The 22,454-nt window shown below is 44.5% G+C and overlaps 1 protein-coding gene and 1 non-coding gene across 2 annotated transcripts; both read right to left on the bottom strand.

Annotated features, from left to right (window-relative positions):
- Positions 1–2,957: 2,957 nt before the first annotated feature.
- Positions 2,958–22,406, bottom strand: LOC119395995 (V-type proton ATPase subunit S1). Its single transcript, XM_037663023.2, has 9 exons — positions 22,262–22,406; positions 21,573–21,696; positions 20,732–20,791; positions 16,860–17,082; positions 16,034–16,119; positions 15,066–15,313; positions 13,484–13,534; positions 7,831–8,032; positions 2,958–4,916 (listed from the first exon to the last, which is right to left on the bottom strand). Exons 1-9 carry the CDS (start codon positions 22,378–22,380, stop codon positions 4,707–4,709), a joined length of 1,323 nt encoding a protein of 440 aa, XP_037518951.1. The 5' UTR covers positions 22,381–22,406; the 3' UTR covers positions 2,958–4,706.
- Positions 16,323–16,396, bottom strand: Trnas-gga (transfer RNA serine (anticodon GGA)). The gene has a single exon. It is a non-coding gene; the product is annotated as a tRNA-Ser (tRNA).
- Positions 22,407–22,454: the final 48 nt, after the last annotated feature.

Here is a 22,454-nt window from a genome sequence, read left to right as displayed (position 1 = left end):
CCACGCCGGACACATCGGCGCACGTGTGCTGGGTGCGAAGCAGGAAATGAAGAAGCAACCACGACGGTAAAGCATTTACGGTAAAGCGGCACTGCTGCAAAAACCCTTTCGTGCGCCACATGCGTCTCGTCGCCTTCACTCGATCCTAATCTTCGTTTCAACATGAAAAGCCGATCGAGTGCTCTGCTCAACCTCGGTTAATAAAGCGGAAGCACTGTTTGGAACCTGCATATGTTAATCCAATCTGTATATTAGTGTGTATTAAAAATAGCTTACGAAATTGAACGTTATGACAAAATGCATGCTGCGAAGGCAACAGATAATTGATTTTCTATGAGACAGTAACGTTAATCATAAGCGGTATTCACCACTGCATAATTCCAAAAAGACTTTCTACAGGTTCTCCAGTCAATTAGCTTTGCTCATTCCGTGATATCAAAGTAGACATGCTACCATTGTATACGACATCGTTTCATACAAAGGCGGAACAATAAGCACAATTACTCTTGTGATATCTTTTAGGCAATGACATTGTCCAGTTGTTGAAATGGTTTTTGATAAATATGCACATGGATTTCGTATATCCTGAACTGCTACTTCAGTTTAGTGATTACACCGCACTAGCAGCACATCACTATGGGCATCTATGCGACTGCTGGACAAATCCGTGCCTTAACTGCTGATCAGTACAGCTAGGACCAGTTCTTGCTGCTTAATATTCATCGCAAGTACTAGGTGCCACTTAACTGCTAGTCATCAACCTATTGTATCAACCTACAGGTGAAAACTGCAAGCAGTTTTCACCTGTAGCACAACAGGTCAAGGTTCCATTTCAAACGCTAATGGAACCGGTTGTTTCCAGTAAAACTGGACGTGGTTCCAGTTCGATCTCGGCTGGAACCAGTTGCTTCTCAGCAGGTTCCCAACCAGAACCACGACCTGCAACTGGGATTAACTTGCTTCCAGCAGGAGTGAAATGATTTCCAACTGGAAATGTTCCTAGTTCAATCCCAGCTTGAACCAGCTAGTCTCCAACTGGGACCAGTTGCTCTTAGTTCAACTGGAAATGTTTCCAGTTCAATCCTAGCTTGAACCAGTTAGTCTCCAATTGAGACCAGTAGCTCCTAGTTAAACTGGAAATGTTTCCAGTTCGATTCCAGATTCCAGCTTGAACTAGTCAGTCTCCAACTGGAACCAGTTGCTCCCCGTTCAACTGGAAATGTTTCCAGTTCAATCCCAGCTGGAACCAGTTGCTTCCAGTTAAACTGGAAAACTTTACAGTTCAATCACAGCTGGAACCAGTTGCACCCCAGTTTGTTTCCAACTGGAACCAGTTGATCCCAGTTTATTCCAGTTAAAACCAGTTGTATTCCCAGTTACCCATTTTCACCTGGGGAGGACGAAGAGAGCGCGTGCTGGTTCATGATGATAGTCTTCCGTTCACTCTGCACGGACTAATGGTCGGCTGTTACTGCTGTTAAAAATATGGAACTGAAACAATGAGAAAATTAGCGGTACCGCTCAAGGCAATACCATAGGTAGGTAAACCACCATGTAATATGCATTAAGAGCAAACAATGAAACGATCATTAAAATTTAATTGAAAATGACAGGTACCATTGCATACTTATCTTAATGATAATGACAGCATTATGATTAATTATCAATATGTCATAACCAACAGTAAGAGAGAACTCCAAGGTTCATTCACCATGTCCGCGAACGCTAGCACCATCAGGGAGAGAAGCGTGACTAGGAGGATGAGCAGATGACAAGGCGGTGTGGCCACACTTTCGTGTGTCTAGTGCAGGCCCTAGCAGACACTAGCCGGGTAGGCAAAGGAGCTTTTCTTGGTCTCTATCAAGTTGCAAATGTGCGCCAAGCCACAGTGGACAAACCGACTTGTCCGCTACAAAACATGTCTATTTCTTCGAAGAGTTCGATGAAATCATGTCTGGTCAGAGAATAACACAGATGAAGATTTCGAACAAGGCTATTGTGTGGGAGCCTGAATATCATTTTTAATGATACATATTATTTCAGTGAAAATGCTATGGTCACTCCAGGGGCATTTTATTGCGACATAAATGATATGCCCACTCTCGGCGGGTTTTTGCTGTCCGCTGTCATGTTCCGTATAATGTACAAATCGATAACATGGCCCACGGCATCGTACGCTATACGCGCGAGCAAAAGCGCGTGAACGCTGGGGCCGAACGAGGCTGAAGGAGAGATGAAATGAGCCGGCCATCTCAGTCACACGAAGGGCGCATGCGATGACATCGCCCCGCTTGCGAGGCCTGCCATCGACGGCTCCTCAAGAGGAAACACTTAGCGCTTGTCTCGTCCTGTGTGTTCTTCTATGTTCCTTATTGAATTTGCGCTCTGCAGTTTAGCAAGAGGAAACCCGTGTCAGTCTTTCATCATGAGCACTGGTGCACTATCTCGAGACATCAGTAGACTGCTCATATACCATAATACGTGCTGTACTCTCATCGGTTACTTTGCGTTGAGACGACAGGTGGCACAAACACCACTTCGCTCCCTGGAGTGGCCGTATTCCCTGACACAAGCATTTTGCAGAGTTAGCTGCTAGCATTACATCGGTTAACACTCGAATTTGTAGCTATAGAACGCATTACTTAGCCCTTACGTTAGCACGGGCATGGTAGCACTACAAAGTTGTGTTGCCTTTGACTAGGTACGTTATCGTAGTTTTGCTTCAATGCGGCTCAATGTGGTGTAATGAAAGCAGCATGGCATCATACATTTCTCTTAACGGGCTGTACAATGTGTTTCCATTGCCTCCTGCTTGCTTTTAGACCTCCTAAGGACCGAGACAGCGGTTTACTCTGCACACCACCAATAGGTGACGGACTTCGCAAATACGTAAAACAGCTAGTATTGGCTTAACAAAGAGAGCCCATATGTACGGGTGATAAAAGAGAGAAGACCGATTATGAAAAAAAAAGTGCTTTATTCTTGATTAACAAAAACAAGTGGCACATAAAAGGTGTATACTAGAATAAATTACACAATTTTAAATCAAGGTACGACCACGACATGCCACGCTGCACTCTAACAAGGAATGGAGAGACAGGATTTCTTAAGCCTTGCGCTACTCCACTGCACAGGATGCGCTGCTTTTCTTGAAGACTTGAGAATCACTTGTGCTCGCTGCGTATGACTAGGCATGAACAGCTTGGCATCACACGACACGTTGCACGAGGCGTACTGTACAGGGAGACAACACTTGTGAAGTTGCTAGATAAAGAATGCCAGCTTGGTCGAGTCTGGTCGAACATTTTTAACTAATATGTGCCACACTTTGACTGGATTTTGGATGTTGTTCATGACATAGGAACCGGGCGTGTTCACTGCAGCAGCATACTTAGAACAATTGCTAAAGTGCACCATTTGCGAAAAATGTGCGAGCCACTTCATGCAGGGTTAGAGCTCCTACAGGAACCCGTGCACAACCTGCATTTCTTTGTAGTAGTGATCGCGTAATGAAAAAAAATTTCAGCGTGTGAAGTGGTACCAACCCTGGTCGTGCACTGGAACTATAAGCGAAAAGGTGAATTCCCATCTGACATGCTTTGAATCTCGGCAGATGCTTATCCGTCACTTGACAACCACAGTGGAAGTTCGGGCAGCACCTTGCGTGTTCGACCGACCGGACCAAAAGCACACAGGCTGCCAGGCATGCACGACTGTGCCATACACACGCGTTAAAAGCACATTTATATGAATTAATTTTGCTCGCGCTGTACACAATTATACCAGACAACTCCACGTCTGCAGACATTTGTGCCCCGCAAATGTGTCGGCAAAATAACATGCACATAACTATCATTCATAAAGACATTCACGTTTTGTTTTGACATCAGGAAAAATAACAAAGAAAAGTTTTTTGTCTAAGTAGGCCTGAAAATTGAATTCCAAGTGGCCACACACTATCTACAATGCTGCAGTAAGACAGAAAAAGAAAAAAAAAAACGATATTCACAAGGAAATATATCGCTATGTACTATATACAAGTAAACTGCTGTGCTCTGCTCTTTCAACCACCTCTCATAGCTGTTTTTACAGGCTCCTCAAATTAAGTTGGTCAAAAAATTCTTCAAAGGCTCGCAAAACCCATTTACTCAACTTCAAAATAAACGTTCACCAATTCCTTGCTAAGAACAAATATAGTGAAACAACTCTTCACGACGATGATGTGTATATAGTATTTCAGCTGATATTACCATTAAAGCGCTTGGCAGTGTAACATGGAACATACACACAACAGGAACTGCCATGCACTGAATCTGTGTAACACGAAGGGTCATTAGGCAACGGTCCAGTGTAGACTGGCGATAGCTACTGAACAGAATTGGCAAAAGGGAGAACATCCAGACACAAAGCAATGAACGCGTCTGGCTGCAATATTCTGGTTGCAACATTCTGAACATTGTCAAGAGATGAAATTTTCACTGTCTGCTTAAAGTCTGTCCTCAGCATTCACTGCAAGCCTCAAGAGCATCAAAAAACATCATTAAGAAAAAGCAGATCACTGACTTCTGATACCACATTAACAATGACCCAGAAGTTACTTATATAACGGGAACATGTTCCACGCAGAACATTGCTATGGTGTCCTTATGACGATCACTAACAGCAGCAAGAAGGGACCTCAACGGAAAGACGAGATGTCGAAGGGATCAATCGGAGGCCGTGACGGTGATCGTCTTGCCCTTGGGGTCGTCGAAGCGGTCGTTTGTGCGGATGTCGTAGATGAAGAAGACACCCGTGCCCAGAATGACAAGGTAGAGCAGCACAACCAGCAGGCCCATCCATATGACCGTGGTGAAGAAGCCCGAACAGTCATAGCTCTCTGAGAACTGGCCCGTGTTATTCTGGACGAGCTGGACCTAAAGAAAGTGAATAGAAAGTGAACAGGACTTAACTAGGGCTATGCAAATAGTCGACTGCTTCGAATATTCGAACAAACGTACAGTATCCGAATTCTATTCGAATTTAAAGTCTGCAAAATTTCCGAGTATTCGAGACTAATTAATAGACACATTTTACTGCATGATACCTGTCTGAAAAGATAATTCCACTGCACCGTGGTGCCACTATGCTGTGCAACCGCCTATTCAGAGCAAATCTGCACAGCTGCGAAGGCACACTTCATGGTTGTTAAGTGTGCATACTGCTCGCACCTAGACAGATTTTTTTTTTAAAATTTAAAAGCGTGTTATACGGGCTTATACGTGCAAAGCACGGCAAATTTTAAAATAACATATTTTACTGCTTATAGCTAGCAGCCTACTGCGACTCAAGTCCTGCTACTATCGGAATGTGCTTCAAAATTGTTCGAAACTTCTTAACAAATGCTTTGAGCCACAAAAGTGATATTTGCACAAGCCTAGATTTAAACTTTTCCCTACAGAGGTTTTCTGGTCTGAACTGATCTAAAAATACGTCTGGAAGCAACCATTCTTCCACCACTGTTGCTAGGCTCGACTTTTAAACTTGTAAGACTACTGCCAAATTGTCACACAGTGGCTGCGAAGAAGCAAACACTGACAAAAGTATGAGTTCGTTATTACAACATTTTGTTGGGTAAATTTGTGTATGGAAAAATAAGCAACATCAAAATCACCGCAGAAGCAAGCATAGTTGTCCATCTAACAAGCCTCCGAGGCCTTACAAGCGTTACAGAGAATTCCCTTGCGCTGTAAAGGCGTCCCTTTTGACTCTACAGTAATGAGCCTTTACGCACAATTTTCGTTGCCTAAAGTACACTTTCACATTTAAAAAAAAATATTGGCAAAAGTGATCATTAAAACACAAGTTTGCTAAGTTCCACATTTTATAGAGCTACTTTGTCAAAACGTATGTTTATGTTTTGATCTAATCCATCCATAAAGAAGTCGACCAAAAACCAAACGTATTCTTCACTCAAATCCTCTCTTTTCTTCTGTTACAGAGCTGCAGTTTCCTGAACACTTTTGTGCTTTGATTTGATTCATTCGAAACATTATGGTTTGACAGTACACTCGATACGACACCTGTACCAGGGACAAGAAGCTGGGAAACTCCACCAGAGCTTGGCAGTTCTATGTCAGCAAGTCGACTAAGGTGGACTAATGGTAGGCCTTTTGCAAACATAAAACGGCTGGGAAGTGCTCTTTGAATCGACGTGGACTGGCCACCAGATCAAAATGATTGAGCAGTTTTGAACTGTTCAATCCAGGATGAGCCCTACGGCATGGAAGATGACATTACTCTCGGGTGATCACTTTTGTACACACCTTGACACAGGACCAACCCCCCCAAAGTATGCATGCCAACAGCACTCTTAGCCCTGTGCGAAGGGAGCATGCAAGGCCCAGCCACAGGAACGCTGCATGTACTACTGAGAGATGCGTCATTTTGCAGAGGTGAAATTGTCCCTGCAAGTGATGACCCTAGAATCTTGCCCAAGGAGAGCTTCTCACACGATGACGAGTCAATTCACTTCTAAATTGTGATTCCTCAACTTTTAGAGAAATTTAAATAAAGTACCATATTTCTCTCTCATTATTTCATCTCGCGTTACAGCCGTAGTTCTATTATTTCTTTTATTTCGTGTGAATGGAAAGTCGTCCCGAGCGTTACAATCATGGTTGTATTACATTCCAGTAAATACGTTAATATAGTAACACAAGTCAAGTGACTTTTCTTCTCAGTGTGTCCTCAAGTGTCACTCTAAAGCACCTCGCAACTCATCACACTCACACATCATGTGGTAACATGCGACATAAATGAGCCATAGAAGTATGAACATCGCGGAACCACACACTTGGTTGTGACAAATGCCATTATGGAGCAAAGGTCTGATTTTCATTGGCTGGGTTCTTTAAAGGGCCCCTTAACCACCTCCGATAATTTTTTAACATTTGAAGTAGACGTGTGCATCGAGTTGAGAATGCCGTCACGATCAACAATGCCAAACGCGGCAGCGCTACGAGGAGTGGGCGTGCCACGAATTCCAAGAAACAATCCCTTCTCCTCTACGAGCCTTTCAGTAATCCTTAGCGATCGACGTGACGTCAACATTCGCGCCTGCTTATGTAGTCATCCGTAATAAGAACTTGTCTGTCCGCTCGCACCCACGCACGCTCGCCGCTCTTCCTCCTCAAACGGTGAGGAGAAGCACTCGGCCAGGAGGAGAGACGAGCTGATCAACGAAGCATAGCGAAGGAAAGAGTGAAATGAGCGAGGGCCTTTTTTGGCTCATCAAAGGCGTGCAACTCCAACACTCCGCTATTACGGCACCACTGTGAGAAATTGTCGTGGCTACGCGATTCTTGAAGACTCGTGCACAACTACAACGACAAAACTAAATTTCGACCTCTGGTTGGTTTAGAGACCCTTCATCATGCACCACACGAATACATCAGTGCTTTTGCATTCTACCGTTATCAAAATATAACTGCCATGGCCTTACACTGAGCAGAAGAATATTGCAGGCACCATGGCAAGACCGAAAGTATTACCAAATTTTCAGGGTCAACAGTGGCAGGGCTAGCACTCAGGTTAAACATTAAAATCTGGTGATTCACATGCCAGAACAATAATATGATTATTAGGTGCGCTGCTGTGGAGGACTACATGTTAATTTTAATGTGCTTGAGTTCACGTTCCTAAACCTAAGTGCATGGGTGTTCTAGCGTTTTCCACCCACTGAGTGCAGCAGTAGTGGCCGGGAATCAAACCCACACCCTTGTACTTAGCAGCAGAACACTACTACAGCTGCTAAAGTACTGTGGTGGGTGTTCTACCCAGGTGACTCACTTGGAAGGTGTCCATTTGCAGCTGCAGCTGAGGCAGCTTGGTGGCATTGTGCTGCCTGAATTGCGAGAGGGAGCAGGAAAAGGAGAAGCCTCGAGGCCACCACAGGTCCTTGACACGCATCTGCAGGTCCTTGTAGTCCTTCAGGGTGGCATTCATCGCGGTCAGGGCATAGCCACCCCGTTCATCATACTTGAACACCATCCTGGAGAAGCGTACGACGACATTTCGTATCGACCTTTGCGCTGTATTTGCCTTTTAGGTTGGTTTCAAGATTGTGATAGCAGCAGCCCGTGTTGTCCCCCAAGAAACTTCCAGTCACTTCAGTTATCACTCTCTAATGCCGACGCAGAAAGAGTGTTTTTTAAGTTGTGCCAGAGTAAGGAAACTTTTTCTGCTTTCAGCTAAAAGGAAGGCGCTTAAAGTTAAGGACTAACTCTTATAATGCTGTGTGTGTAGCTTAGAAGAATATTTATTTAAAATATTTGGCCAGACACAGTGAGAAAAGTGTTGAAAATGTGCGGGCTAGTCACCAAGACTTTTGTTCCCCTCCAATGCTACTAGGTTACACCTGCGCACAAAACTGGAAGCCGCCCAGCATCTGTGTTTGTAAACAGCGAAAGGGTCTATACAAACACAGACCCTGGAAGGCTTTGGTTTTTGTCCACCACTGCAGCATACCAGCAGTGGCGGGAAAGAATAGTCTTGGCTAGTAGCCCACAGACTTTCAGCACTTCTCTGTCCTTTTAGCCAAATAACACAAATAAATATTCTCCTAAGCTATACACAGGATTATGACAGGTTTTCTTGAATTCTACGTGCCCTTATTTTATCTGAAAACTAGGGATGGGCGAATATTCGGACGTTTCGAATATTCGAACGAATATTAAAGTATTCGAATTCACTTCGATACGAATTTATATTATTCGAAATTTCGAAGTATTCGAAATGAACGTGTATAAGTATGTTTGACCGCACATAACCCCCTGTAAAGGTGTTTTCACTGCAGCATCGGATTGCTGTACCGTGAAATCACCCTGCCAGGGGAAATCTGCAATGCCGCGAAACCACACTTCAAGGTTAAGTGTACATATTTTTTTAAAATTTAACAGCGTGTTATATGGGCTTATATGCGCTAAGTATAGTTATTTTTAACTTATAACGTAATGTAACACTTATAACTCGCACCCTACTGCTACTCAAATTTTGATTGCCCCCCCCTCCCCTCATTCAAGGTTTCTTTCACTTCATTTCAAACCAAAAAAGTGACATTGACTCAGACCTAGTTCCAAATTCTTAAAAATATTGTGCAAGGGTCATTACGAGAATGCTCATTTTTCTTAACATGTGGTGAGTACTATTCAAACTATTTGATTCGAAATTATTCGAACAAATCACTATTCGCTTCGGATTCGCTTCGAACCTCAAATTTACTATTCGCCCATCCCTACTGAAAACGTAAAAAGATTCTTCCTTGGACAACTTAAAAACATGGTTCACGCTTTGGTGTTAGAGAATGATAAATGAAGCGTGCAATCCTTGCTGCTACTATTGCGATCTTGAAAAGGTGAATACTCTAATGTGGCAATTGACATCTTGCGAACGACAAAAGATCTCCTGCATTTCCAATTGCAAACACTAGCCAATCAATAATTATGACTTCGGCATGGTGGCTATATAGATATGCACTGCAACGCATAGAGTACACATAATGACGAGAACTGACTATTATTTATTGCCATAAAAACCCCTGTAATAAGCAGCTGTAACTACCTGCTCGATGGTGCATTTGGTGCAGTGCCATCGGTGCCATTGTAAAACGTACCGCACACTTTTGAAGGAACAGAATCTCCGGACACGAATTGAGATAACCCCACTAATGGAATGCTTCTCTATAGTATCGGCTGAGACGAGCCCTGTTTTTTTCATCATTAAACGTGGATTTATATTTTTGTTTCTTCCCCGAAAATACTGAAAAATGACTGCATAAGAATGGAAGCTTGAGCGAGTTGGTATGCGTTCATCTTTGTGGAACAGCGCTCACGAGACGACGACGAAGTAAAAGAAGGCATCGTCTCGTGAGCGCTGTTCCACAAAGATGAAAAATGACTGTTGGTGCAACAACATGGCGAAAACGCAAAGATGCAGTAGAGGCCGATCATGTGAGCTTCTACTGGTGTACGCAACTAATGATCTCTATATCAGTATTGAAACACACCACATCTTTTTCTATTATAACCTCTTCCGACTTAAAATGTGCAGATAAGCCTCGGTTTGTAGTGAGCAGAACAGGGGCAACGCCTTCACTTGATGTATGCTCATGAGCGGCAGCATGGAAGGCGTTAGACGAGGGGCTAGCGACACCTGCTGGCAAGTTGGAGAAGTACCAGGAGTGTCTAGCTTGCGAGGTGGTGAAGGGACCTCACGTGCTGATGAGCATTTGGAAAATTTACTGTACCTGCTTTTTAGATTCGAAAACAATTGAAAATATCAAAATGAAGGTGGTTAGCCACAGTTGCACTGGCTACTGTGAAAGCAGGATATTGAGCAGAATGAACAGTTTAAGAGGAGGGCTATCGGCACCGCTTTTGCTTCTCAGTGTTGCTAGAGGAGGACTTTTCTAATGGCTTCTCAGATGGAAAAATTCTGCCTACAAAATATCCACACACTTTTGGAATACGCTGCTGCAGGTTTAACCCCTACCGAAGAACAGCTTTCTGTTGCACTGTAAAAAAATTGCGGGCAGTTTGCACTAAGTCGTGCAAAGCTAGGCCCAGCGAAGCGTGGGCCCATCGCCGCTCGTACTCCCTGCTGACCAACACGTCTAGGTTAGAGATGCGCGGCTTCCTCCTCGGTCTCTATTTCTCTTTCTCATTATTTCTGTGCTACGCTTCACTCTCTCCCCTCCTCCTTTCCACCTCCTCACCATCACATCTCTCCTCCTCAAGCTCACTTACCCCTACTATAATATACTACAGTAAAAGCTCGTTAATTCGACTCTCGTTAATTTGGAAAATCGGTTAATTCGGACACGTCATTTAGTCCCCATAAATTTACGCATCACTCTATGGGACTGGGCGCTCGTTATTTCAGACAGATTTGACCGCAAATCGGATAATTCGGTGACTTTCGGGCCGCTGGCGAGGCTCGAAAACGAAAAAAGGACAATTCGGAACAAAAGTGAAGCTCAAACGCAGCATCGCCATGGACATCAATTATCGACTTGGCTTAACTTGATAATGGCGTGTGGGTTTGGCGTTGCCATTTTGCTGCTTTGTTCCTGTCGGTGTGCTGCATCGTTGAACGCCGTTTTATCCAGGAACGATTCAGTATGGCTCCTTTAGCTTGATCGTTGCTGGTGCTTTTGTGCTGACTTCTCGTGTGAACGCACTCTCCGCCGATGGCAACGCCGACGAAGTGGCCCAAGTACGAGGCCAAGGACTTCACCACCAAAGTAGAAATTTTGCGTGTCCTGAAAAATGGGCTCTCCCGATAAGTTGCTCCCGTGCCATGACGTCGGCAAGCAATACGACATGAGCCTCCTCAGCGCAGTTAACATTCTTGTGTATGTGTGGCAGAACACGCCTGCGCACGCCATTGCCAACTGTTTCAGGCACAGTGGCTTTGTTGTACTCGACTCCAGCGATGCCGCAGTGGCCGCAGTGTCGCCGGACGACGGTGGCGATGACGAGCAGGATTTCGGAAGTGTTATGCCTGATGCAGTGACACTCGATGATTATATCGACATTGATGATGGCGTTGCCACTGCCGGCTCTCTGACTGATGAGCTAATCGTCAAGGAAGTGATGCATGGCGACGAATCCGAGAACCAAGAGCCTGAAGAGGAGCAGCCACACCATGAGCCACACAGGCGCCCTCACACTGTGAAGGAAGCCGCGGAGGCCCTCGTCGTCTTTCAAGAATTTTGTTTTGGCACTGCAGACAGCATGCGAGCTGCTAAGCACCTTGAAGGGCTCAGAAAAATTCTGTCCACGCGAATTTCTGCTCGAAAACAGACACGCATCCATGATTACTTTGTAAAGTAAAGGTATGTTAAAAAAAACTCTTGCATTTATTGTGTTTATTTCGACCATTCGATAATTCGGACATTCGGTTAATTCGGACATTTTTTCCGGTCCCTAGAAATCCGAATTAACGAGCTTTTACTGTATACAAGGCTATGCTATGCTCTGCTAGCATGCCTGGACAGCCAAGTGGTTAGGACGTTCACCTTCGGAGCGAGGGTATGAGAGTTCAAATCCCGCCTCATGAAGAATGTTTTTTCATCAAGAATTTTTCTCTCTCTTTCTTCATACCTTTCTTTCCATCTCTCTATTTGTTTCTCCCTTTTTTCTTTCTCTCTCTCTCTATACTCATTCTCATGGTTATTACAGGCCACGCCGTAGTGGTGAGTAGTAGGTATTGCAGAAATCCTGTGGCACATACCCATTCATGATGATGATAGCTTTTGGGCATAGTCACACATTCCACACACTTTATGCCGAGCTAGAACAGCTTCGCTGTTAAAATTCGGTTCAGAAGAATCAGTTGGCAGTCCCTTTAATATGCAATAACCCAAACACGCCGTGACGCAGTTCGCTGTCACTTATATATACTTGTGCAGGACTGCTCCTACTGTAAACTGCCTGCAGACACAAATGAAAGCAGCATCGCAGTCGCCCCGTACGCCCAACAATATTCATGCCGCAACTGTGCACAGTCAGGAGTGACATGGGCCTGAGGAAACCACACTGCTAAGTTTACATACCCTCCAACAGCAAGCAAGCATGCATATTCGATGCAGCAAGCATCCTGGCATGGCGGGCGGTGTCGGCAACACATGGTAGCAAGGTGCCGTCTTTCAAAGAAGTGGCGCCAGTTTTCACTTCACGGGATGCTACTGTAGTGATGCACACACATGCATCGGGGAAAGATTGACGAGTCGTCTGCTCTGCCACTGTGTTGCCTGTCATAGTTTCGAAATAATCCTCGGTTATTGCCATCATGCACTATCGCACAGCCATGTGAGAGAGCCTTAATTTCTTCTGGGATTTTGAGTTTAGTCTTGGCTGTCACGTCCGTGCTCATCACTACTTCATTTTCCACTTTGGCTGCCACGCTACGGTACCTTTACTGATTAGACGAGATACAGGACTAGTCTGGGATACCATGAGGTTGTTTTTCCTGTTGAAAGGTGGGAACTCCGACTTAATGAAATTCGTGATATAAAGGTCTTACGGCTGTAAGCATCACTTTCTAACACTGATGTTCAACTATCCGCGAGCACAGTCGTCAGTCGTCAAAAAACAGGTCTATGGACAAAAGCTTCGGTCCCGTTATACATCGGTTATCCGAATACTAGTGTAATTGCCGGTGCTCGAGTTAAATCTAGCACATACATCGCTACATGGATCACGCACACAATCTCGTTAAAAATCAGCGATAACATTCGTGGAGCTTCCGATACAAGAAAGTGCATCTTGCGCCAAGAAAGAACTGCGTAACGTTCGTCAGTAAGCGAAACACGTCACTAGAAAAGCAAGAGAAGTGCAGCACTCTCTGTCGTCATTCAAAGGAGTGATGACAACACTGGTGCAACAAGAAAAATGTTCTGGCACACTGCATGCTGTGCACACGTCAGCCAAATATAACTTACGAGATGCTGAAGCCCTTAACAAGTCCAGCATCAGGGAACTTCAAAGTGATGCTGGAAAAAAAAAAGGCAACAACACATGAAGTGATTAATACTCTGTTTTTCGAATAATCAAGGGCCTCATATTCCAGGAAATATTAGAATATATTCGAATTGGTGTCGAGCCAAGCTTTAAATTCCTGAAATTTCGGAGGATTCAAACCAAACAAATGCGGTACTTTCCCCACAAGTAGCCTGCCCAGAAAGGTGGTTTCACCGCACTGCGCTGTCACAATGCCACAAGACAACCTTTTCGGGCCAATTCACACAGCCATGAAGCCATACTTCAAAGTGAAGTGTGCGTATTGTCTATTTGAATCCGGATAGTTTCTTAATGTTTCAAAGCAGCTCATACAGGCCAAGTGTAACGTACATACAATAATAAAAAGTCACACGATTTATTATGCATTTCTCTAAGACGACTTGAATGCAAAAGCCACCTTCTTCAGTTTCTTCTCGTTTGATTGTATTGCTTTGATGTACAAAAGGTAGTGGCTACATGCAAGACATTACTGTGTTCAGCAAAACCATAGTGTCCAACGGATGAAAGCGAACCAGCATAGACGTACACAGGCGTCCACTGTTAAAGGGAACATTGGAGCGTGTGGCGGCACCTCGGTGCCACCGCCGGCCGTCGGCTGCAACGAGATTCACGCAGACGCAGTGAGCACCATGCCCGGTGCTCTTTCGTCGCGTCAGAGGCTCGCTTCGCGACGATTCGCAGCACGGAAGCAGACGGCAGCAGACGACGAAAGAGCACGACTCACAGCGCGCACTGCGCCTGCACGAAACTCGTTGCAGCCAACGGCCGGCGGTGGCGCCGAGCTGCCGCCACACGCTCCAATGTTCCCTTTAACAGAGGACGCCTGTGTACATGTCACGTGCCGCCGGCTTGCTTCCGCTGCCAGAAATTGTCGGGGTGCAACACTACGGTTGGTCCGAATATAAAATGCCTTGATTATGGCACTTGCATGGCTGCTGAAACATTGTTGTCCCACACAAAACAAAAGTGAAAAAGTCGCACGGGGTGTTATGAATTTGCCTAAGATGATTTGAAGGTGAAAGCCATCTTTTTCTTCTCGGTCGACTGCGCTGACCACCCACCCCCGTCCCCCGAAAGCTTTCTGCACGCAACCTGCTTTTGCAATGGCTCCATGATCAGAGACACTGGGAGTGTTCTGCATCTCACGTCGTTTTGCAGTGTCTCCGAGATCAGCCCGGGGTTTGACCAAGCGAAGATGTCATGTGATGACGTCACAAATTTTGGTGACCTGTGACATCTTGATGAAGTTATTACATGATTTTCGCATCCCTTGTGTTGATGCTGATGGTCACTTTTCGCATGTAATGAGGCATGTAAGGCTTTCGCCTTAATAATATCAACAGGCATAATATGGTATCAGTGGCCAGCTGAGTACACTCAGGAATGGCACGGGTCAAAGCAGATCCTGTAATATTTTTGTATTCTTTTGGTACCCTTAGCTGAAAAGAAAAAAAAAGAGAATTCTCGCACACTTAAGAACAACAACTATTTAAATATACACACTTGGCATGCTGGCTGTCCGAGCTGCACTGAGGCACAGGCATGGGGTTCAGCGTGTCGTTGTAGGTGACCGAGTTGAACGTCGTTGCCTTGGGATCCTCGGTGAAGGAGACGGTGACCGTGCGGCCGTACATGAGCATGCAGTCCTTGCGCACCATGATCACACCCGAAGTCTCGTTGGACGGCGCTGCCTCGGGCACGGCCAGCAGATGGCGCCGGGAGCGCGTCAAATGAGCAGCCTCCACCATTGGCTGTTCGTGACAAAAAAAAAAAAAAATTGAAGCAGGAGCTCCCTACTGAGAAAGTGTCAGACAGCACACAACCTGTATACTTGTAATTCTATTCTTAACTAACATATGGCAACACATATGGAACATGAGCTACTATTTAGCAAACACTAACTGGCATAAATTAGTTCTAACGAGTGCTGATAGTATGTACGTATATGCAAGTACATGTGCTAGTGTCCTCACTGCTCTTCAAAAATAGAGAGGGTGGAAGGGAGTGTTGCAAGGATATGCTCTTTCAGTGTTTTGTTACGCAGTTACATGCACACATACCTTTTTTTGCCCAGAGAGCTTGCAAGAAAATGCTCATGGATTAAAGCTGTATGTCAACATCACGATCGTCCTTGCCACAGAGCACCCTTGTGCGACATTAGCGCCACTTATTATGCACTGCATGGTTCAGGCTGTGAACTGCAACAATATTGAGCCAATAAAGCGCGAAGATTGCTCTAGCGGTATGAAAAAAGAAATGGAGGGAAAGGGTTGAGAAAGTGTGATGCCGCTGTCTACAGACAGCTGTTACTAAGGAAAGACCTGAAAAATATCTCCTTGTGACGTGTGGTAAATTTTGTGTTTTGTTTAAGACTTAAAAAGAAACACCGAGAATGTTACGGAAGTGGCACCTAGTTAATGACACAATTGCCGGTGTTAAAAAAGCCTGTTGAAAGCCTCTTGGGCACTCACCGATGCCAAATCTCGGCCTGTGTACAAGCCAAACAACTTCTTGCCTCCTGATGACAGGGCTTGCATGGTGGCCTCCATGATGGTATCTGCAAGTGACGTCCCAGCTGATCCAATTGTCTGATCAATCACTACTACCTTGATGATATTGCAAATCAGTTCTGCGGAATCCCGCAAGGTAACGGAAGGGTTAAGAAAGGGAAAATAGACAACCACCCGTTTGTAGCACGAAGCCACAAGGAAATCCATACAGATTTCTCAGAAATAAAGCCTCTTAGTCGCTGAAAAATTCGTCCTGGTCCGGGGTTCGAACCCGGGACCAACGCCTTTCCGGGGCGGTCGCTCTACCAATTGAGCTAACCAGGAAGCTAGCAATTGGCAGCGCGAGGGCGAATTCATCTTCTATTAAGTGACTATCTAATCATCTGCCAATCAGGCTGAATCAAGGAATGCCGTAAAGGAATGCCATGATGTAGGACTACGGATTGAAAGCCCATCATGTAGGTATATCAACATGAATATTAGTAAGCCTGTGATATCTAAATCACCACTCTTACAATGACACAAGGCTTGGCAAGGGACACGAATACGAGATGTGTTCAAGAAGTATTGAACCTTCTTTCCCACGAAAGCCGATCAAGCGTGCAAGGCTTCCTTCATTGTAGATATGAAATCCCCAACTGCTGAATTTTTCGCCTTGCCACAGAAAGCATCAGATGTTGACAGTCAGCCCATGAGTGAGGACATGTAAGGAGCACTTCTCGGATTCCACCTAGTTATAAAATGACAGAACAACGTGAGCAGCGATACTGAAAGCAGAGCACCGTACCGGCCTGCTGGAGTGCCGATAACCGGCTCTCAACGCCGACGGTGCGAGGCAGGTCCACCAGCAACACTTGGCTGCCGTCGTGCAGGCTGTCCAGGGCGGACTGCACCGCTCCAACGTCGGGAATGTTGAGGCGCGTCACCACGAGGCCACCGTGCGATGTCAGCGCATCAACGGGGTTCTCCACAGAGGGCAACACAAGCACGTGCTCCTTGCCAAAGGCATCCTGCAAACATTGATTTGATCGTTGCGATCTTACTGTCCACAAAGCTGCAGCGCTGTGTCCCACAAACAGAGCTTTCAGTTAAAGCTGAAGAAAACCAGAACAGTGAACCAATTTGGAGATTTTAAGGAACAAAGTGAGAGTTCTCGGTGCTTCCCAGTGTAGAGAAAGTAGACGATTATAATATTGTGCACTTCTTATTGCTGATGGCAATAGGTATCTCTTGTAATGTGAAGCATTTGTCTGTGAGCCAAGGTCAAACAACACTTTTTACAGCTTCAAATAGCGCGTACACATGAAGACGCAAAAAGAACTGATGACACGAGCACCGAGCAGGACTCAGCACTCGTGTTGTCAGTTCTTTTCTTGTGTCTTCGCGTGTGCACGGTGTTGAAGATGAAGCTATATGACCAGCCCAAATCTTTATGCTGCACAAGGCCTTTTATTAACAAAGGTTGCAAACCTTTGTTAATAGGAGTTTCAACCATCACCCAAGATTGGTCCTTTCTAGTTAGCCCATTGATCTTACTAAAGCGTCGTTGCGAAGCGGGCCAATCAAAAGTAGGCCAATCAGAGTGACAGTAAAGTATAATGCTATCAGAACTTGGCCGGCCAAGGCACTTGTATCTTTATTTCACCATTTACGCACAAATTCCACTCGCTTAACAAATGCCCACATCTTGTGCTACAATGCTTTACGCAATATTTCACATTACACAAATTTCAACTAACAATTGTGGCTGCCAAATGTATTTTCGTGTTTATTTGAATAAAATGCTCAGAGGTAACTGGCTGCAAAGAGCTTAAAATGTACGAGTGGCATTTCAAGGTATTAACCCTTTCCCTATCAAAGATAACCTGAGCTCGTCCACCATGAAACAAGCACTTGGGGGTGCTGCGGTTAATCTACTCTGATTAATTTTGCCGAGTTCTCTTTGGCTTCAACAAATAGCACAGTAAAAAATTTTAAAAAGCACTCAAAGCATGCATTCTGGTCGAGAAAGGACTGGATTCATCCACCTGGAATTAAAAAATGGCATCCTCCTCTGTGCGTGAGTGGTGCACATGTGCCGGAACAGCCCCGTCATAAAAAAAAAAAAAGTGCCCTTGTTTGTCGAAGTTATGTGAAATGAAGAAGGATTTCGGTTCTCCTGCGAGTGTGGCAGCAACTACACAGCAGTATAGTTTCTCTAAATGATGGGATTCGGACGACGACAGCATCTCGATGTATTGGCAGTGGATGTCCTTAGATGTAAGCAAACCTTCACCAGAACAGTCCAAGGTTTGTTTTCAAGGACTCGCTTCCCTGCGTTTTATTTTTTTTTTAGTTTCAAAAATACATTTTCTGCACCGTAAACTGGAGAGGTTAGGGCACTTTCCGTGGTGCAGTGCAGTAAAGTCAATATTCTGCAAGTTTTCAAAAACATATATTTTGTGTGTACCTTGCAAATAAAGTGCTTTTGAAAAATTTTTGTAGTTATTTTGTATTTGGGACATAAAATCAAATAGGCAGATAAAAAAATCGGTATTTTTGAATTGTTTTCGGCCAAAAAACTCTGAAAGGGTTAATATTTCCATTTACCTGCACTAACACACAGTACATGTACAGAAGGGTCAACTGTTAAAGGGAACACTCGCGTTCCGAGTATATTTGGATTTCGCTCTCCTGCAACAGCATTGTGGCTTAGATTTGCATAACACTACTGGTGGTTGACAGTTGTGAACCCTTATTAGACTATTAACATGCACGAACAATCTTTCCAAATGCACTAGCCGTTAGGGGGTCAACAAAATGAAAGGTGTACATTCGAGTGAATCAAGACATATATATATACTGTATATTCCAAATTATGTAAGAAGAATAAACTAAACTGAACTAAAATCATTATTTGCACGGCTGATGCACTTTACATGCCTTAATGGCCGCAAGTGTTGCCACAATGTTTCCTTAGCGTGGCACACGTTGCCTTAACGTTATGGCAACAGTGCGTGCTGCTAGGGTGTCATTTGTATCAGTTTTGCTAATATATGTATTCTGGCAACAGAAATTATTTGAAAATGTTCTTGGTTCTGACCTGAAAGTATAGTTAGTCCATGTTTTGCAAAGCTCAGCACTGAGCATCTGCTGTCTTTTTTTTTTCTTTTTTTTCAATTTTTGGATCAAACTGCGAATTTCGATTGCAAGAATGACAGATCTGTGTTGTGCAACTTTACTGTTCCCCCCCGGTTCAATCCTGGCTGGTACGGTATGTGCCCCCCTCCCCCTCTTTTTTTCTTTTCACGCCCTGGGGCGAATGGGAAACCGACGTCTCTTGTGCGACACCATCTTCCCGAATTTCTGGGCGACCATACTTTTTCTAAGCACATGTGGGCGATAAGTATACACCCACGTGCATACTCATTACGAGGTCCCACATTTATAGTGTAATGTTTCACCATAAATTGCTGGTATTTAATGTCACAAAGCCGTACGAAGCCAGAAGAATGAAGTTTAAGTAGAATCCATGAACCAGCTATCATTCCAGTGCTGGCTGAAATGCCATGCTTGCAGCTCCCGTTGACACTAGCACCTGAGCTCCCTTCAGTAATTACTGCAGGAAGCTACTGTACATGCAGCATGATGTCAACACTTTGCAGGCATGGACCACAGTCCCGTTTAAGATGAACAATGAAGTCATTTTATAAATGCAAGACATCAAACCAACTATCGACCATAACGAGAATGATATTTTCTTCAAAATGCTAGTGCCATCCAGAAGTGATGATCGTGGGCATCATTAAATAAGCTTTTACTATGCAAATATAAGATTTGCTAGTTTCGTATTTTCCTTAGTGCTGGAATTGGAAACAAGCCATCCTGGCATGAAATTGGGCGTACATTGGACTTTTACATAGTTCAGGCACTCAAATGTCATTTTTATGTTAATTTTATACTTTGGCTGGAAGCTGGGGCCGTGTTTCAATTTAAGCAAATATTGCCACATGAGTCAGTGATATGTCTAGCTATGTTTTCTGCCTTGTGCTCAATTTGGCCAATTTTGCTGAACCCGTCATGGCTGAATTTATTTTAATTGTTAGCGTTTAATGTCACAAAGCCACAATATGATTATAAGGGATGCCGTAGTGGAGGGCTCCGGAAGTTTCGACCACCTGGGGTTCTTTAATCCTTTCCCTACAGTTTTTTTCGGACAAAAACGATACGAAAATACAGATTTTTTTTATTTGCCTATTCGATTCTAGGTGTCTTGAAACAACCGGAAAGACTGTTTAAGGGCGCTTTACTAGCAAGATACAAGCAGAACATTTTTTTTAATATATGCAGATGATTGGCTTCACTGCACCGGACTGCAGAAAATGCCCTAACCTCTCTAGCCTTCCACGCAGAAAATTTCTCTTCGAAATTTCACAAATAATGCGCAGTGACAAGGAGACCCTAAAAAAAATCCTCGGATGCACTGGTGGGGGTTTGTTTCCATCTACTGGCATCCACTGCATGCCAATACGCTGAGACGCGGTCGTCATCCGAATCCAACGATTTAGAAAAAACACGACCTTCGGGTCAGCGCTCGAGCACCACAACCAATTGACCACTGTGACGGGGTGTGTGGCTGAATTACCATAAGTCGACTGTACCTGATAAGTGTATGCTTACCTTTAAGTATTTGTAGCTTCTGTCATCACTGGATGCCCTGGAGAGGTCTTCTGCGCTAAGCTGTACAACAGGAAGGAAAAAAAAACAAAAGATGGTTGAAGTGCAAATACTGCTCACGATGCAGCAAAATCGTGCTTGTGCTCAGCAGACGACTAAATGTGAATTCCACCTGCTTCCTCAGCCTCGAAGCTATCAGCATCTGCTAAATTGATCTAACAACTTTTCTCATGTCAGTGGATATGCCAAAACATGAAATGACTTGATGTGTATAACAAAGGGATAAACTCAATAAACGATAACAAAAAGGTTAACAGAGAACCACTTTGGTTTAAAGAACTGCTGACCAGAATTATCATTTGGTAAAAGAGAGTGCCAAATAGTCAAATTTCCTTGCTATGCACGAGCACTTGTACAGACGGGTCCACTGTTAAAGGGAACACTTGCGTGCAGGGCATGTTTGGATTTCGCGCTCTTGCAAAAACATAGTGGCTTACATTTGCATAAAACTTTTGGTGGTTGACAGTTCAGCCTCTTTTTGACAGATTCGTGCAGTGTATGAACAATGTTTCCCTGTCCACTTCCTGTTAGAGGGCCAGCAAAATGAAAGGTGCTCATTGGAGTGTTCCCTTTCACAGTGGACCGTACTGTACAACATAGGGTGGTGACCATGTCAGAAAGTAATGAAATTCGCGTTTGAGCCCAGATACAAGACACCGAACTCTACGAAACCAGCCAAGAGAAGGCAAGGCGAAACCAATTTGAAAAGAATGTAATCCTCCCGTACTTACACTAAAACGATGGAAGGAAAAAAAGAAATAAAGAAAAAGGACGCACAACCCACCTTGTCCTGCACAAACGCCACGACCACAGCATTTTCTTGGGCCACAAGCTTAGCCACTGAGTTTCCGAAAGTAGATGGCTCAACCTTGTCGAATGAACCCACTTGCGGGATTTTCTTCAAGCCACTGAAATGAAAGCGTTCACAAATGTGGATTTGAGGCTTTGCAACCAGACCATGGCGCAACAGAGCAAACGCACGAAGAATTTAATGAGTGCAAAATAAGGACTGCAGCTGCTCTCATAGCGACGACCGTTTCATATTGCAGTGTTTCGACCCGAACGGCAATTTTCATACACACCTGGAAAATTAACCTTCGGCGCATTGTGTCTCGCCACTTTACGAGCTTCGTGTGTTTGTGCGAAGTTGCTTTAAATCAGCTCGAGCCGCGTGACAAACCTGATGAACTGGAGCAAACTAAATTTTCTGTAGCCTCGAAACGCCAGCTTTGGTTAAGCGAGCTCATATACCATGTAACAGACGCTTCTTCTGATAAGTTTAAGATAGCACACTTCAAATAATCGTGGTTGAGACACTGCGCTGATAAAATCGACCTTTTACAGCTTTGGGGAGCGAGACTGCCGTCAAGACCATCGATTCATGTGACCAACAGATTGCGGCACACCCCCACTCGAAACACAGGTAAATCCGGTGCACGCACGCCATTTACAAAGAAAACCAAACTAGCTTGCCTTTCGGAACCCCAAATGTAGGCTGGAACTTCGACATTCGCGCTAAGCACCGAAGAATATATAGTAAACGCTAGTAAAACTACGACGGTGAGCCGCCGGTCACCGCTAACCACCGCCATGTTTGTGTGATCATATGACCACAGCAGTGGTTTATTACTAGACAAATCCTAGCGTAGTGCCTTGATGCTGTGAT

This window comes from Rhipicephalus sanguineus, chromosome 6 (assembly GCF_013339695.2).
Source record: "Rhipicephalus sanguineus isolate Rsan-2018 chromosome 6, BIME_Rsan_1.4, whole genome shotgun sequence".
NCBI classification, from domain to species: Eukaryota; Metazoa; Arthropoda; class Arachnida; order Ixodida; family Ixodidae; genus Rhipicephalus; species Rhipicephalus sanguineus.
Note: the sequence above shows the minus strand (reverse complement) of the source record. Positions and strands in the feature narration are given on the sequence as shown.

Bases quoted from the DNA above. Each gene is read 5' to 3' on its own strand.
- LOC119395995 (XM_037663023.2), bottom strand. From the start codon at position 22,380: ATGGCGGTGGTTAGCGGTGACCGGCGGCTCACCGTCGTAGTTTTACTA. The intron at 16,120-16,859 runs GTACGGTGCTCT...CGTCACTTGCAG, and splicing joins ATCGGCACTCCAGCAGGCCG to ATACCATCATGGAGGCCACC. The intron at 4,917-7,830 runs GTGAGTCACCTG...CACTTTCTTTAG, and splicing joins TGCAAATGGACACCTTCCAA to GTCCAGCTCGTCCAGAATAA.